The sequence below is a fragment of the Trichechus manatus genome, unplaced genomic scaffold (assembly GCF_000243295.1).
Source record: "Trichechus manatus latirostris isolate Lorelei unplaced genomic scaffold, TriManLat1.0 scaffold00112, whole genome shotgun sequence".
NCBI classification, from domain to species: domain Eukaryota; kingdom Metazoa; phylum Chordata; class Mammalia; order Sirenia; family Trichechidae; genus Trichechus; species Trichechus manatus.
In genome coordinates, this window is record NW_004444048.1 from 1,614,890 (window position 1) to 1,634,102 (window position 19,213).

A 19,213-nucleotide genomic window follows, 5' to 3' on the forward strand; every position below is an offset into this window, starting at 1 on the left:
GCCCTCCACCCCCCACCCAGGGGTGCCACGGTAGAAAGGCCTGGTGATCTGCTTCTGTAAAGATTACAGCCAAGAAAACCCTATGGAGCAGTTCTAATCTGTCACACATGGGGTCATCATGAATTTGAATTGACTCAAAGGCAATCAGTTTGGTTTTTTGGTTTTGTATTTATTGCCAAGGAGTTTGGTGGAGGATAGTGTGTTCATTCTAATTAAAGTTCCTCCACATAATTAGAACATGAGTATGTTACTAAGTCTCAGTTTTTTCACTTTCAAATGAGAAATAATACCAACCTCAGAGTTTGTGAAAAGTAAATGAGAAAATTAACATAATATCTGGCAGAAGAGTCATGTATTTATTACGGTCTCATCTCTTCCCCCAAGATGGTAATGGGACAACCCTGAAGCAGTGTGAACACCATGTAAACAAACATTTTGAGTATTCAGTATGTGCACTTCCATTACCCTTGAGGAGTTTAACATAGTAGGAAAACTGAAAAACAGACAATTAAAATACAGTAGAATAACAGCAACAATGAAGGCAAAAAAAAAAAAAGGTTCTGAAAAGAAGTGAAAAAGCAGTGAGTGTAGACTACTCTTTCTAACAAATTAGACTTGTGAGGAAGATAAACAGAATTGAAAACAAAAATAATGAGAGTCAAGGAAAGGTGGATTTTGTTTGTTGTGTTTCTAGGAGGCAGAAACCTAAATGTCCCTATAAATGCAAACGGCCGTTTCAAAGACTCAAAGATTAACTACATAGACAGTAACATGTAAAGGTTAAAAGGAGTCTGTAGTAATCTCTGTATATAGAAAAAATCTGTTCTCAATGGGATATCTTAAATTTTCATCAAAGTAAAAGCTATTCTTTTACCTACACTGTTAATGAGCCTAACATTTGAATGAAAATCAAGTTAAGATCTGAATCCGACCCCTAAAATTCAATTCTAATCTATATTTATAGGCCACCTCTGGCTACCTGGAACTAAAGAACACAAGACGTATCTGTATACCTATCTACCTTGACTTTATTGCCTAACTTAAGATAGCTGGTTGTCTTTGACTTGTTCTAATTTAGTGATCAGTAAAATACTGTTCAAAACTAAGGTGTTGACACCATTTCTAAAAGAAGATCAGGAAAGAGACAGTAAAGAACGCATGAGGTAATTGAACAAGAAAGAAGGAAGCCAGACCCATAGCATGTGGACTGATACTCATCTGGCTTTACCATCTACCTCCTGTGTGATCTCAGAAACATCTCTATCTCTCAGGATCCCTCTCTGAAATGTGGATGGAGACCTAAAATGTGTCTACATTTCATTCCAACTCTGAATTTCTATTGTTCTAGCACAATTTTTCCCCCAGAGATTTTTCTAAAACAAGTTATTTTAGATACATTTCAATGCACGTTGGAGCCCTAGAACAAGCTGTTTTCTCTCATCTCACAGTATTTGGGGAGACAGTTTCGACTGAGCTGATCTTCATTTAAAAAAATCTGGAACTACCCCACGACACGGCAACACTCTCCCTTCTTGTGTCGTGAGGTTGTTAACCAATGTCATCAAACAACATGTGTACTAACTGTTTAATGAGAAGCTAGTTTGTTCTGTAAACCTTCATCTAAAGTACAATTAAAAAAAAAAAATCTGGAACTATGATTGCCGCTGAGGCATCAGGAATTGACTTTAGTAGAAAATTTTTGAATATTATTTTATTATTTAATGTTTCACAGGAATTTAGGCACACAAGTGCTAAAGGGTAACATTAAACTATAACTGGAAAAATTCCTAATTTGAACAAATACTGTAACTAGTGGTTAAGGGCATGAATACTTGTGTAAAGGTGACCTAGGTTTAAATAATGACATATTTAACTACCAATTTAGTCTTCTGAAAATGGAAGTAATAAAAGTCAGGGTATAGTTCATGTGAATGGCACTCCCTGAAGTTGGCATTGCTACACATAGAGCCTGGCTATAAGGTTTATGTAAAGATTAAATGAAATATTTCACTTAAATTAGTTAACATCATAGTTAACACATGATGTACCCTTCATATAAGCTAACTCTTTTTCCCTACACATCACTCTTTCCTCAATGTCTTGATACAGAAATTATATGTCACATTTTGTGTATTAGACCCCATTGTCATTATTAACTGCTAAGTCTAATAGTAAAAGACCAAGTAACAGAGCATAGTTATTACCAAATATAATGTAGTCATACTACACAGGCCAAATATTCTGAAGTTTAAATTTACTTTGAACTTTAGCATTCCATGTCAAAGTGACACTAGACAAATAAGAACCTTTAACATCAGACCTGTTTGTGTAATGACAGACCTGTTTATGTAATGCAAAAATTCTAATGAAGGAAAAAGATTAAAATAAAAGATACATCAATATGTTTTTCTATTGTTTATAACTTGTACAATATTTTAACTAATCATTTGAAAAAACTAGCCAGGAATAGCTAGCTAGAATAAAAGGGAGCAGTCTTTTCTTTCACCCAAATGCAAATCTAATTTTCTTTCTAACTATTTCACCTCAGTGGCCTCCTTTGTATGACACACCATTCTCTTCTAACTTCTGAATTTCTGCTAGTTTGCTGTTGGCAGGGGTAAGGATGGAAATAATACAGACTGTCTATTGAAATTTGCTTTCCCCCCTCAATGAGAGGAAGCAAAGGCATGAATATGGTACCCTGATAATGACTGAGCTGGGGCTTAATGAAATTTTCATCACAACCTGCTGTTCATTTTAATGGCCTTTGAAAAACAATAGAAAAAACTAGCTTGAGGAAAGAAAAGATTTTTCTGTGGCATGTATTTGTGAGTTTAACATTCAGTTCCATTTGCCCTTTCTCTGCTCCCCTTATGCCTTCTCTGCTGCTCTCATCACAAAGCTATAGGTCATTTGTTTGTACTTTACACAATGTCATTGTCCTGATACTGGGATGATATAAGGTTTTGGTGTCCATTCTCAGGTTCAATCATACCCTTTGATTAATGGAGTGTTTAAAGCCAATGTAACTTTCAACTTAGTGTTCCAAGACTTCTACACATCTGCCTAGAGTTATTTTTCCATTTTTCTCTCTTTGCTGTCTTAAAAAAATATATTAAAATTTTTTTCACCATTTTATTGCTTTTCTATGGTATAATTTTAAGCTTTGCTATTAGCTTATATTTATTTTTGTTGGTGATTAACATCATCATTTTACTCAAATATGTAAATTATTCTTTGATGCACCTTCTCAGTCATTACAATTATTAAATAAATATTCTTGCTATGGCAAATTCTTTATCATTAAAACTAAGTCTATTTACATTCCTGTATACTCAAAACATATATCTAGGAATCTGTGTATGTAAACAAATATATAGCTTAGTGGTTCTGTACTCAAAAAGAAAATTTTTTCAAAATAAGGCTTTTAGATGCTTGCCTTGGTCAGTTAATATTCCAGTCCTCCATACAGACTCTCTGACTCATTAATTTCTGAATGTCTTTATATTACTCATTGGCAAGTCACTCCTGAGATGACCTTTTAATATATTTGTTGGTGGAAAATACATTATTGAAAACAGTCTAACGTCCTCGTGCAATGGTGATGTTTCTTTTGTCAGCCCTCCCTGCTATGGATGGTACAACTCTATTGTTTAGCCAGTGTAGCTTTAACTAGGTACCGCATTTTTTTCCTAGTTCCTAATATCTTTTAATGTCTCCTAAGCAAATTGATGGGGTGGGGGTGGGGGGCACTGTCTCCTGATCTCCTTCCTGTAAGGAATTATTCACTGCACTTCAGTCTGGCATTTACTCCCAAATTAAGAGTCTGTGCATCCATTTGTAAGCCAGTATGATACACTGGGGGAATACCAATGTCATCAACCAAGTTTACGTGGAAGACATCATCTAAAGACAAACTCGCGAAAATATCTTAGAATACAATACATATTCCCATAAGCTGGGTCATTCTAGACCATATCCCTTGGCCCTGAAACTCTCTCAATCAAAAATTAAAAAGAAGTGTGTGAAGGAACATGTCCTAACTCATTCCATGAGATCAAAATTTCTCTTATACCAAAACTTGATAAAGACGTGACATAAAAGGAAAACTTCAGACCAAAAATTCTCATGGACATAATTGCAAAGATCCTGAACAAAATATGAGCAAATCAAATCCAACAATGCATAAAAATAATTATACAACACAATGAAGTTGGATTTATTCCCAGTATGGAAGTCTGGTTCAACATTCCAAAATCAATTAATATAATCAATCACATCAAAAAGCTAAAGAAGACAAATCATATGATCCTATCTATTGATGCAGAAAAAGTATTTGACTAAATCCAACACTAATTCATAATAAAAACCTTCAGCAAACTAGGAACAGATTTTAAAGAACATTTACAAAAAAACCTGCAGCTAACATACTTAATGGTGAGAAACTATATGCTTTCCCCCTAACACTGGGAACAAGGCAAGGATATCCCGTCTCACCATTTTAAATAAGACATTATATTGGAAGTCCTAGCTAATACAATAAGGGACAAAAAGGAAATAAAAGGATGTAGATAAGTTAAAACAAATAAATAAACAAAACATTCTTTGTTGGCAAGTGACATGAAAAATGTATGTAGATAATCACAAAGAACTAACAAAAAACAAACAAACAAACCTCAAATAAGAGAGTATAGCAAGGTAGCAGGTATGAGGTTAATATACTCAAGTCAAATACTTTCTTAGGTACCAGCAATAAACAACTGCAATTTTAAATTAAAAACATTACAGTAGCACCAAAAAAATAAAATGCTTAAGTGAAAATCTAACAAAATATGCACACAATCTAGATGCAGAAAACTACAAAACTCTGATGAAAAAAAAATCAAAGATCTAAATAAATGAACAGCTATTCCGTATACAGGAACAGAAAGACTCAATACTGTTAAGATGCATCAAAGAATAATTTACATATTTGCGTAAAATGATGATGTTAATCACCAACAAAAATAAATATAAGGTAATAGCAAAGCTTAAAATTATACCATAGAAAAGCAATAAAATGGTGAAAAAAATTTTAGTATATTTTTTTAAGACAGCAAAGAGAGAAATACCATAATAGAATGATATGTATGCAATGACTTTTTCGATACAACACCAAAAGCATGATATGTGTAAGAAAAAAATTTGTAATTTGGAATTTATTAAAATTAAAACTTCTGTACTACAAAAGGCACTATTAGGAGAATCAGTAGATAAGCTATACACTGGGAGAAAATATTTGCAAACCATACAGCTGATAAAGGACTTGTATCCAAAGTATGCAAAGAACACTTAAAACTCAACAATAAGACAACAAACAACCTAGTTTAAAAAATGAGCAAAAGATATGAACAGACACCTCACCAAAGAAGATAAGCAGATGGAAAATATGCACATGAAAAATGCTCAACATCATTTGTCATTAGGGAATTGAATATTACGATAATGAGATGCTTCTACACATCTATTATAATGGCTAAAATTTAAAAAAAAACTGACAATATCAAATACTGACAGGGATATGGAGCAACAGGAAGTCTCATTCATTGCTGAAGGAAATGCAAAATGGTACAGCCACTTTGGGAGACAGTTTGGCAGTTACTTACAAAACTAAAGATGATCTTATTATGTGTTCCAACAATCACACTGCTAGGTATTTACTTAATTTAGCTGAAAGTATGTTTACACAAAAACCTGCATACTAATGTTTATAAAAGCTTTATTTATAACGACCAAAAACTAGAAGCAACCAAGAGTTCCTTCAACAGGCAAATGGTTAAGTAAATGTGCTACATCCATACAATGGAATATTATTCAACAATAAAATGAAATGAGCTATCAAGCCACGAAAATGAGGAATCTTAAATGTATACTGTTAATTGTAGAAGCCAGTTTAAAAAGGCTACATACTGTATGATTCCAATTATATGCCATTCTAAAAAAGGTAAAACTATACAAACACTTGTTGAAGTTCAGTCAATTCTGACTCATAATGACCCTATAGGACAGAGTAGAACTGCCCCATAGGGTTTCTAAGGCTGTAAATCTTTACAGAAGCAGACAGCCACATCTTTCTCCTAGAGCGACTGGTGGGTTCAAACCACCAACCTTTCAGTTAGCAGTCAAGCACTTTTAACCACTGCTTCACCTGGGTTCCTTGGTAAAACTTTAAAAAAAAAAAACAGTTGCCATTAAGTTTATTCTAACTCACAGCAACCCTATAATCGCCAATCTTTTGGTTAGCAGCCAGGTGCTTTAACCACTGTTCTACAAGGGCTCCTCAGCAAAACTAAAAAAAAAAAACACAAAAAACCAAACCCGTTGCCGTCAAGTGGATTCCAACTCATAGCCACCCTATAGGACAGAGTAGAACTGCTGCACAGGGTTTTCAAGGAGTGGCTGGTGTATTCGAATTGCCGACCTTTAGGTTAGCAATTGAGCTCTTAACCACTACAGTACCAGGTTTCCGGCAAAACTGTAGAGACAGTAAAAAGATCAGTGGTTGCCTGGCACTCAGAGGTAGGAGAAAAGAAATGAACAGGTGAAGCACAGGGGATTTGTAGGGTGGTGAAACTAGTCTTATGGTACTGTAATGATAAATACATGATATTATTCTTTTATTTAAATCCATATAACTGTAGAACACTAAGAATGAACCTTTATACATGCAAATTAAAAAAAAAATCATTTAGGACTTGGTCAGAGTTTCCCAGGAAAGAATGTAGACTGTGACTAAAGAATCTAACCATCCTACAAATGTAAGGAACAACCTCACTGAAGGTGGTGGGGGAAAAGGAGTTGATCTAAGTAACTATGGAAATGAATGAAATCTGTAAGATTAAAGGCAAGAGGAACTGCAAATAAGCAGTTTATCCAGTTATTCATCTAGTAGATAAAGTTGCTTCCCATGGGAGTATGGCTTAATGATTCTGATACTGCTGTACATGTATACTAGAATTGAGCAATTAAGTAAATTGATAGAGGATGATGGGAGCCAGGTTCTCAATGTTGGCTTGGGAATTTAGAGATAAGCAAGAAGAGGAGAATGGAATGATACATGTGGTAAAGGATTCTAGTTGGAGACATCTGTAAGAACTCATGTTTAACTTAATATAGATACAGATGGTTACACATCGATATATTTATAGATACATGTATATTCATGGGGTGGAGTCCCTGGGTGGTGCAAACAGTTAAGCATTTGGCTGCTAACTAAAAGGCTGGCAGTTCAAATCCACCCAGAGGCACCTGGGAACAAAAGCATTGTGATCTACTTCTGTAAATTTAGTCACTGAAAACCGTATGGAGCATGGGTCTCTGACACACATGGGGTTGCCATGAGTTAGAGTTGACTGGATGACAATTGGTTTGGGTGTTGGGGTTTATATATATGGGTTAGTTGTATATATAACCAAAAAAAAAAAAAAAAAAAAAAAAAAAAAAAAAAGCAAAAAAACATAGCCTTCAAGTGGTTTCTGACTCATAGCAACCCTATAGGTAGGACAGGGTAGAACTGACCCATAGGGTTTCCAAGGCACGGCTAGTGGAACTGAACCGCTGATCTTTTGGTTAGCAGCTATAGCTCTTAACCATATACCAAAAACAAAACTAAACAAAACAAAAATAAATCTGTTGCCTTCTAGTCGATTCCAACTCATAGCAACCCTACAGGACAGAACAGAACGGCCCCACAGGGTTTCCAAGGCTGTGAATCTTTATGGAAGCAGACTGCCACATCTTTCTCTTACGGAGCCATTTGTGGGTTCAAACGGCTGACCTTCTGGTTAACAAATGAGCGCTTAACCATTGGTGTAGTGGTTAAGAGCTCAGCTGCCAAAAAAAAGGTCGGCAGTTTGAATCCACCACCTGCTCCTTGGATACCCTATGGGGCAGTTCTACTCTGTATATATGATCGCTATGAGTCAGAACTGATGTGATGGCAAGGAGTTTGGTTTTTGTTTTGCTTATATATAAAAACCAAAAAAACCAAACCTGTTGACACTGAGTCGATTCCGACTCATAACGACCCTATAGGACAGAGTTGAACTGTCCCATAGGGTTTCAAAGGAGTGGCTGGTGGATTCGAAGTTCCAAACTTTTGGTTAGTAGTCAAGTTCTTAACCACTGTGCCACCAAGGCTCCATATATATACATATACAAGTGTATATGTACACTTTTTTGCTCTTTCAGCTGAGAGGTCCTAAAATAAATGACATCATATTTGCCAATAAAGGGAACCAGGGCTTCTTGGAGAAATGGCTGATACTAGCACTAGGGCAGGAAATATCTGAGTCTGTAACATACTGTAGTGGTAGAAAGAAAGTGCTAAAGCAAACAAACAAAAACCCACAATGGAGTCTGTATTTCCAAGTGACACAGAGGTCAACTGAAAGATCATCCAAAGGCCAAAGATAATTAAATAAATTAATAAACTGGGGAGAAGAGGTAATTCTCCCATGCAGAAGAATTCCAAATAAATTATGTAGATATCCGCACTAACGAGTGGGAGAATAACTACCCACACCACAAGCATGCGCTGTCCACAGTGACTTCCTTCTTAATAGTACAGTATGAAAAGTGGGGGAGTAACTTTACAGTGGAGAAGTCTGCCACATACTACTTCAAACAAGTGATCAAGGTCAACAACAACAGTCACAAATCATAGAGACAGAATATACCCTTGATATGATGTGATAAACATGGTACTGCATATTAACAAGGGCCACAGCGTACCCTTTCTCCCCCAAAAGGAAACAACCCAGGTTAATCAAGAGAGAAACATCAGAAAAATGCCTGTGGAGGGACATCCTACAATGTATCTGACCAGTAATCCTCAAAACTGACAAGGTCATCAAAAACAAGGAAAGAATGGGAAATTGTTACAGTCAAGAGGAGCCGAAGGAGACATGATAACTAAATATAATGTAGTAACCTAGATAGGATATTAGGACATAAAAAGGACGTTAGGTAAAAACTAAGGATATCTGAATAGCCTTTTGTAAGCTATAATATATCAATATTGGTTCATCAATTATAACAAATATATCATACAAATGTAAGACGTTAATAAGAGAATTCTGTATATTATCTGCTCAACTTTTCCATAAATCTCAGGGTGCTCTAAAAAATACAGTCTATTAATTTTTTTTAAAAGTAATACGTGAATTATAACAGTGAATTATGGCCATTATCTAAACCTTAGAATATTTAGCAACCATTTTTTTCCCAAAGTACATTTAATGACAGAGGAAATGCTCATGCTATGATGTTAAGTGAAACATAAAGGAGCAAATAATTTATCAAGCATAAAGTTAATCATGCAAAATGAAGAGAACATGTAAAAATAAAGATAAAAAAGAAATACATTATAAAGTTAAGAGTTAGTATATCAGTAATCTATTATTTTGGATGATTTTTATTTTTTTCCTCATAATTTTTTTAAACCATTTTAATAAGACCATATTATTTTCACTGTCAGGAAAAAAAAAAAAAAACTCTCCATATTAGAAAAACAAAAAAGAAAACAAGGTTTCTGGGTCTTCTCAAAGCTTCCTCTCTAACTTGATAGGGATTGAAGAGGATAAAAGAGGATGTAAAACAACAAATATCAAAAGCTTTTGGCTGACTAGATTATCTCTAAAATTACTTCCAACTCCAAGATCATATGAATTACATAAATTTTAATTCAAGCCCAGCATTTCTCAGTTATGCACCTGGAAGGGGCCCAAAAATATTTATTTATTATGTGACTACCAAATTTGCTGGTTAACACACTTTTGTGACAGGACAGATAAATTTAGAAATTACCCATATCCTAACAATAACACATTAGGAATGAGCCCAATTCAGTGTTACATAGTATATTTTGGAGGTTAAGTATGTATTTGCAGGAGACTGTTTTTTGTGTGTTTGATTGTTACTTTTTGGTTTGCTTGCTTTTGTTTTAAATTTCCATCTGACTAAAACAGGAAGCATTTCCTTGTATGCATTCATGCCTAGGATGGACATAGGTTGAATAGCAGTTAGTAAGGATCGGTAACATGCAGAATGACATAAATTCATAAATTGTCCTCAGAGAGTTGTTTAACTGGTTTGTTTGCTTTAATTTTAAGATTAGTCCACATGAATATCATCTGTAGAATACTACCAGTAACTATTAAAGGGATTTATAAGATGAAATCCTAAAAGAAAGTCATCATGGAAGTTGAACAAATGGGAACTTCATTATGTTTAACAGAGTTAGAGAATTACTAATTTTTAAATATGTAATATACTCATAGTGACCCGATAGGACAGAATAGAACTGACCCATAGTGTTTCCAAGGAGCGGCTGGGGGATTTGAACTGCTGACCTTCTGGTTAGCAGCCAAGCTCTTAACCACTGTGACATCAGGGCTCTGAGTGATAAAAGGACTAGCCATAGTAATTTTGGAATATACAAGAAATAGACCCACCTAGCAAGATAACATAAAATGAACTAATGTGTAAAGATTACATAATGTAATGAAATTGTAAAATGGTCCTTAGGATAAAATTACTGGAGAGGTACAAACTAAATTGCAGATATTTGGCAGGGAGGGGCCTGTTCTGCGCATTCCTGTCACATTTTATACTAGAATCTCTAAGTTTCACTCAATCCCAACTTGCTCCTGTGTGAAAATAAGGAGGGCATCACAACATAAGTTAATGATTACAATGTTTAGAGTAGCTATGTTTAAATATTTCTTGAAAAATAATATCCATCTTCCTAGTGTTAGGTTTCCATTTTGTCCAACTTAACTCTAAGAGTATAGTCATAAATCAGAACTAGAAGTTAATATCAAGTTATTAAAATCAGTTGTTGTTGTTAGGTGTCATTGATTAAAATCAGTAGACAGTAACAATTTTGTATACTTTTCTAGCCCTTACCTTCTGGCTCGTTTTTGATGAGCTCTTCCATTTTTCTCTGCTTCAAGGTGTCAACGACATCAGCTAAGCTGCCTTTGCGCCGTTCAGGAGTTCCCAGGGCTGTACTAGATAAGGACTCGCCACTCTGTCGCCCACCTTCTTCTGCCTTCTGAGGTGAGGTAGATGAGTTGTGTGGGGCAAATGAAGACATAACTTTATTGCCATCAACTTCCTGAAAGACAAGCAAAGAAAAACACACTTCTGTTTAAAATTCAATAATCATTTCTTTTTAACTGGTTGAGTGACTTATTCAGCTGAAACATTAAAGAAAAAAGTGAAATATCATTCTGCAAAAGCAAAAGGAATAAAGAAATTTCAAAAATGAATAAATGAACTTTACCAGCAAGCACTAAAATGAGCCAAAGATCAATTCACAGGAGACATCAAGATATGGGATTCTCCCCTCAAACTGAGTACAAACGGTCATGGAGCCTATAAAAGTCTATACTGATTAGTTTACGTTTCTACTTTGGTTTTGAGGGTCTCAGATTTTTCTCTGAACATTAAATGTAATGGCCATCTGCATTAAACTTCTGCATGAAATTATCGTATTTAAATAATTAAAATTATATATCATCTTAACTTTCGTTTTAAATTAGCTTAGGAAAGTACATAGATAGTACTCCTAATTAAAGAATCATCATTTTTAGTCCTCCACTGTCCTCTCATGAAATAAATAAAAGACAGCCAGCATGAGCCACAGAGGTTATTCTGACATCAGATAAGAATATTGTAAGTTCATTCCTATTTATGCTGAAGACATTTCCAACTCCATTAATTATCTGAAGCAGCTTCTGCCAAAATTATTCAATATTCTACTTTATACTTTAAGTCTCACTTTCCTAGGAAAATAAAGTTTTTTGCAGTCTTCTTCATAATAATGTGTGTGTTTGTGTTCTGTGTTTGAAAAGAATTTATTCTATAATTTTCATATTTAAACATACTTTTGGTGTTCCTATTGTCACTATTTTCTCCACAATTTCTAGCACAACTTTGGCAATATTTGACGTATATGTGTAAAGGGTCACTATGAATCGGAATTGACTGGATGGCAATGAGTTTGGTTTTCGTTTGATATGTATAAAGGGAGTCCTGGTGGCACAGTGGTTAAGAACTTGGCCATTAACCAAAAGGTGGCAGGTCAAAGCCACCAGCTGCTCCTCTGGAGAAAGATGTGGCAGTCTGCTTCTGTAAAGATTTACAGCTTTGGAAACCCTAAGGAGAAGTTCTACTCTGTCCCATAGGGTCGCTATCAATTTACTGTCTTTTATACAATATAAACCCAAAAACCCATGGCCATGAAGTTGGTTCTGACTCACAGCGACCCCATCGGACAGAGTAGAACTGCCCCATAAGGTTTCCATGGCTGTAAATCTTTATGGAAGCAGAATGCCACATCTTTCTCCTGTGGAGCAGCTGGTAGGTCTGAACTGCAGACCTTTCGGTTAGCAGCCGGGCGCTTAATCACTGTGCCAGCAGGGCCTCTCTTTCAAAAGTGATATTGAAATGATAAAGAAGAATTAATTTTCCTAATTAAAGGTTTTTGTGGTATAATCTCTTACTTCCATTATCCATTGATTTCCATAAAGGAGAGCGTGCCTTAACCATAAAGCTATACCCTAAGATCTTCGAGGAAGTCAGTCTCATCCTAAGTATATTTCTTAACTCTATGGCATGTAAGTATTTGTAACAATACACTTGAGTGTGTGTATATTAATGGATAATAGATTATACCTATGTTTATACATTTCTTCTCTACCTATTAAGACATATTAATATATCTGTTGACTCCAGAAAAGTGACAAATCACATTAATCTGATATCTAATGTTCTTAAGATTAATGCTATATTTTTGACAAGCTTAAAATATACTAAAAGTACATGACAAAAAGAAGTGATATTCTGATTAAAGAATAGATAGAGAGATGTTAACACAAACTATTAATATCCTTTTGCTAATGGATATTAGTCAGTAGACGGACATTAAGTTTGTTGGGTGGGGCTGAGAAATGAGAGGAAAGCATAAGTAAAAAAAATTATGCTACCAGAATTTTTCATATTATAATTCTAAATGGTTTGCATTTCTTATATAACATTATAAAATAAGCCTCTGACTAATAGTATACTCTGATGGAATATTCTACAGACAATACTTCTATATGTGAATCTTCACTTATAATGTAGTTGGATATAGAAATAAATTTTCATGATGTAACCATTAAAAGCCACTGCTGGGTAAGTGAAGGTACGATTCTGGAATTTTTATTTAAAACCTGCACATGGCATGGCCCCCAGACTCTCGGTCAACCCAGCACTAAAACCATTCCCGAAGCCAACTCCTCAGTCAAAGATTAGACTGGACTATGGGACATAAAATGACACTCGTGAAGAGTGTGCTTCTTAGCTCAAGTAGATACATGAGATTAAACGGGCAGCTCCCGTCCCAAGGTTAGATGAGAAGGCAGGGAGGGTCAAGAGCTGGTTGAATGGACATGGAAAATCAGGGGTGGAAAGGAGGAATGTGCTGTCACAGTATAGGGAGAGCAATTAGGGTCACATAACAAGGTATGTATAAATTTTTGTATGAGAGACTAACTTGAATTGTTAACTTTCACTTGAAGTACAACAATAAAATTTTTAAAAAAAAGGAAATAAAAAAAGGAAAACCTACACATAAACAGAAGCAAACACATACACACACCCCTAAAAAGAACAAAAATTCATTCATAAATAGGGACTATTTTTATCAATGGTCCATAATACACATTAGCTGAGTTTCATGTACAGGCCAGAATATAGTAAAATCTCTGTATTCATTTTCCACAGAAGATCTTTCTTCTATGTCTTTACATAGTCAAAAGCAGAAATGCCCTGATTTTATCTTCACTTTCAACATTTTGATTTTCTACTCATTGTTTTCATATCATAAGATAAGCTTTACAAACAAGAATTTGGTAGCTGACTTTCACTTTTCATAATTGAAAATTACACACATCTTTCTACAGCCTATCCTCACTAGAGGGAATGACACCCAAATTGTATGCAATGAAATCTACTTAAACAGCAGAAAATATTTCAAAATAAAATAATACCCATTTCGCAGGTCTCTAATTTTCTACATCTTGCAAAGAGGAAGAAAATATTTTAAAGAGTTTAACATATTTCACACGTATTCTAAACTCAGTCACCACAACAATACAACAGTAAATAAATTAATTAAACATTACCATTATTTCATGCAAGAATATTTATCTTATCACTATTTCACCGGTCTGATTACATTTCTGCCTCTGGCATTGTTAATCTGGTTAACAGTTTTATGTAGTTAACAGCTGTTTCTGTGTGGGACTCCACTGTTCACTTGCATGGTGAAAAGCTCGTTAAGGAGCGCTAGCACAGAATTCAGTCAAGAAAGTCCTATCACTTTCAGAGTTTCTTCCTTGGGATTGCATTTACCAATACCGAAGTAATGACTGCATGTTTCTCTTCACTTTACTGGTGGGAGAACACTCACAAGAGAGTCTACTAACAAAAGCATCAGTGGTCTAGACCTGCAATATATATTTAATCAATCTTTGTGAACTACAAGAACAAGTTTCAGTATTTTGCAGCCTAGCTCCCATAACTGTGAGGTATTATTTCTAAAGTTTAATGATAAAAGAGGCTTCTAACTTGTCAGAATGAGGTTGATAATCTTCCTTTGTTATTCCTGAACAAGGTTTATGTTATTAATCTTGTCCCCTCAGTCACCTCTGCAACCAAGAGCAAAGGTAGCAATCTGCCTAATGTAGTATTTATCCACACTGAAATATCTTTCTTCAAAATGCTTTTTTGTTAATTAATTCTAAAAGACAGCATTTTCCTATGAACACTTGGAGAGAAATATTATTTCAACCTTAACATTCGAATTTTAATTTAGATAATGTGGCAATTAAGCATTAACTCGTTTGTAAAAGGAAGAGAGATATTGGATCCAATCAGATACATATGTTCATTTTATTATTCAAATGATATCTCAGCCATGGCTTCTGGCCTCTGGAAACACATTATCATGCTTACTTCTCAGTTCTATAAATCAAAATTAAATTCAAACCAAGTAATAATAAACATGACATTTAAGACTCAATCTATCAGGCTATAATTGCTAAGAATTACAGCTTATGTGTACTGAATACTTACTTTGTGCCAGGCACTGTTCAAAGTAGCTTACATACATTAACTCAGTTAATCCTCATGGCAAACCTGCTTATCATCTCCGTATTATAGCTGGAGAAACTGAGGCATGCAGACTGAAGTAAATGCCTGAGGTCATATGGCAAATAACACAGAATAAAAACCAACTCCTGAGCCCTACTCTTAACCACAGTGATATATTGTTTCTCTCTTAAGAAGAAAGAAAGAAAGACAAGCTATATCTATCAATCTTACGGATTAACAAGACATACTGTCTTCTTTGTAAGTATGAAGAAGAGAAGTTTTCACCCAATATGTTCACCTCTTTAAGAACTGATGCAGATGTCCTGAAGTTAATTAAACCAACTATGCTGCAGATTTATAAAATTCTGTCCATCCAAATATCCATTGTCTTACATCATATTAAAAAAAAAAAAAGAACCTTAGGGGTTAAAGAATTATTAAAACTTAACACATCACTCTGACCTCTAAGTGGCCCATCAGAGTAATGATGCTCAGTAGTTTATAAACTTTTAAATATGTTTATAAAATTTACGGGCATCTCTGGTATCTTTCTAGTAAAATAAAGTTTTAAACATAAGAAAGAGGGAAGATTTAGATTATCATTAATTAGATTCTTACTAATGCTAGTTCATTAATCTCTTAATTTTGGTATTGCAAAGATGTCACACAAAATAAACTAGAGATACAGTGAGAAAGTGTTTTGGTGCACAAGTTTTGAAAAGGCCACGTTGTTCTTCCAGCAATGGACTGTTCTTGTAAAAATCACCAGGAAGAGCAAACGAAAAATTAGACATAAATCTTATAAACTGTATAATTTGGTTCTTCTTTAAATTCTTTTGAAAAGAGGGTGAAACATATGTTGTTATAAATATGTATTTTGAAGTTGAACTGCACTAATAGTTTCTTTGGTTAAATTAGGAGACGCTAAATTTAATTTGGTATTAGAAAAAAACACATGATTACTTGGTTAAAAAACTCTGTCAATTATTTTTAAAGTTTCTTGGTTGAACTAATTTTTTATAAAAGATCTGCATAATACCCTAAACCAGTAGTTATGGTTGTTGGAGTACATATTCCTTGATGATAGCTATAGATCATCTATAAATACATATGCACATGCATACACACAGACATATACTCATGCAATAGTGCACACAATTCTACATGTAGTTTTAGAGAGTTTTATACCCTCATAGTTCCAACCATGAACCTCCTCCATGGAATCCCTAGGATCTCCTATGAACCATGGATTTCAGATTATGAAGATCTCACCTAAATGTATATCTTTCCAGAAATGTACTATGAACTCATCAACATATATAATTAAATCATAAAAAAACAACAAGTTATTATTGCTTGCAAAAAAACCCTCAAAGTATAGATTTTCTTGATATATTTCATCAAGGTAAACTTAATTAAAGATATATATCAATAACTTAAATTTGTATTGTTCTTAAGATAAGCATTTTAAAAGAGATCAATATTTTAATTAGACTTTAATGGATAAAACATACATTGAAAAAGATTATTAACGGCAATCATGGTCTTCTTATTTAGCAATTACCTTATGAAAGTGCACATAGAAATTTGAAATAAAGGGAGGTAGGGCCAAGATGGCAGAGTAGTCAGACGCTTCCAGTGGTCCCTCTTACAACAAAGACCCCAAAAAACAAGTGAATTGATTATATATGACAATCTCGGAGCCCTGAACATCAAAGGCAAAGTTGAGGAATCAGACCAACTAGCAGGGGGAGGGAGAGATGGTTCGGAAGTAGTGAGTAGCTGTCAGACCTGACCTGGTGGGAGCCGGAACCCTTCAGTCCAGATCAGCTCCTGGTGCCCTGTGAGGCAAGGAGCGGTGCTCAGGAGGCATTTTTCACATTGAGAGAGAACCAGCGGCAGAGAGTCTATTTGGCCATCCAGAACCAGTGAGAAGCAGTCCTCCATCAGCGAAAGATGAGTACTTGCTTGTGGCCTACTGTGAGGATCAAAAATACCCCCTTTTTGGGAAAAACTTCTCTCCCATCAACCTCCCAGCTCCCTGCTCTGCACTGGGTCCAGGACAGCTTCAGTGACTGCTGAGTCCCATAGGCTGGAAGTAAGACCCGTCACACGCCCTGAGCCATTCTCCAGGCCTCGGAGAGGGAATAAATTAACAAACGGGAAAAAAATCTGCTGGCTCCCCTAAGTCAGGAACTCAGGGTAGGCACAGCTCCTTTGCCGGCACAGGCATAAGGGGTCAATGGACTTTGAGTGCCTTTCCCCCTGCAGAGACTTATGTGGGCCCATTTCAACACTGTAGACCCTCATTACCACAGTACAACAGGGTATATACCTGAAGTCTAACTTCAACTGTTTTAGCTGTGAAGTGGCAGCTTTCTGAAATCTGACACAACTCTGCCCATTAAGCAGGGTCTTCACTTACCCACATCAGGGGGCTGAGGACTAGTAACTCTCCACCCATGCCACCTAGCCATCTGTGACAGGTGCCCAGGAATAAGTGGTGCACCCCAGTCCTTACAGCCAACAGTACTGGGTGCTCATAGTCCGGCTGCAAAAACCCACCCACCTACACACCCTAGGGAATAGGCACATGCTTTCCTCCTGCACACTTGGGGGCAGCTGTCTGCCCGCTACCTTGCTCAGTGTGTGACCTCCTGCTGCAGCCAGATGCCTTTGCCTATACCAATCACCCACGCTGGTCTAGGACTATAGGTGAGAGCCTGTACCACACTCGGTGGCCAACTACCTGGACACCTGAGCTGAATACATACAGGAGAAGTGAGCAGACTCCTGGGCTCATATACTTAGTGGCAGGTCTGGCCACCAGGTGGCATGACGTTGGACCTTCAGGGGCACCAGCGACAGGGCTAGTTCACACGAGCAGCCTATTTCGGCATATCAAAACAAAACAAAACGAGAAGCTAGGACACAGTAAGCAAACATAAAATAAATAAATATAATACTTACTGATGGCTCAGAGACAACAGTCAATATCAAATCACATAAAGAGGCAGATCATGATGGCTTCAGCAAACTCCCAAAATAATCAACAAATTTTCTGGAGGAAGAGAATTTCTAGGAATTACTGGAGGCAGAATACAAGAAATTAATATACAGAACTCTTCAAGAGATCAGGAAGAAAATTATGCAAAACACAGAAAATGCAATAGAGGAACTTCAGAAGATTAGAGAAAAGCATAATGACAAATCTGAAAGGCTGCAAGAATCCACAGAGAGACAGCAATCAGAAATCCAGAAAATTAACAATAAAATTTCAGAATTAGACAACTCAATAGAAAGTCATAGGAGCAAAATTGAGGCAATGGAAGCCAGAATTAGTGAGCTTGAAGATAAATCACTTGACACCAACTTAACTGAGGAAAAATCAGATAAAAAGATTTTTAAAAAAATGAAGAAACCCTAAGAATTATGTGGAATTCTATCAAGAGGAATAACCTATGAGTGATTGGAGTATCAGATTGGGGGGATAGCAGAAAATACACGAGAATTGTTGAAGATTTGTTGGCAGAAAACTTCCCTGATATCATGAAAGATGACAATACATCTACCCAAGATGCTCATCGAACTCCACATAAGGTAGATCCCAAAAGAAAGTCACTAAGACATAACCAAACTTGTCAAAACCAAAGATAAAGAGAGAATTTTAAGAGCAGCTAGGGCTAAACGAAAAGTCATCTACAAAGGAGAGTCAATAATAAGAATAAGCTCAGACTACTCAGCAGAAACCACACAGGCAAGAAGGCAAGGGGATGATATATATAAAGCCTTGAAGGAAAAAAACTGCCAGCCAAGAATTATATACCCAGCAACACTGTCTCTCAAATATGATGGTGAAATTAGGGCATTTCCAGATAAACAGAAGTTTAGGGAATTTGCAAAAACCAAAACAAAATTACAAGAAATACTAAAAGGAGTCCTCTGGCTGGAAAATCAGTAACATCAGATAACAATGCAAGACTAGAACACAGGACACAGCAACCAGATATCAACCAAGATAGGGAAGTCA

At 35.7% G+C, this 19,213-nt stretch overlaps 1 protein-coding gene across 1 annotated transcript in view; it reads right to left on the minus strand.

Moving 5' to 3' along the window:
* Positions 1–19,213, minus strand: part of SOX5 (SRY-box transcription factor 5) — a 955,120-nt gene that overhangs the window by 325,205 nt on the left and 610,702 nt on the right. The window contains exon 6 of the mRNA XM_023738014.1: positions 10,948–11,158. Within this exon, the coding sequence (XP_023593782.1) occupies positions 10,948–11,158 (211 nt within the window). The remainder of the gene's footprint in view (positions 1–10,947; positions 11,159–19,213) is intronic.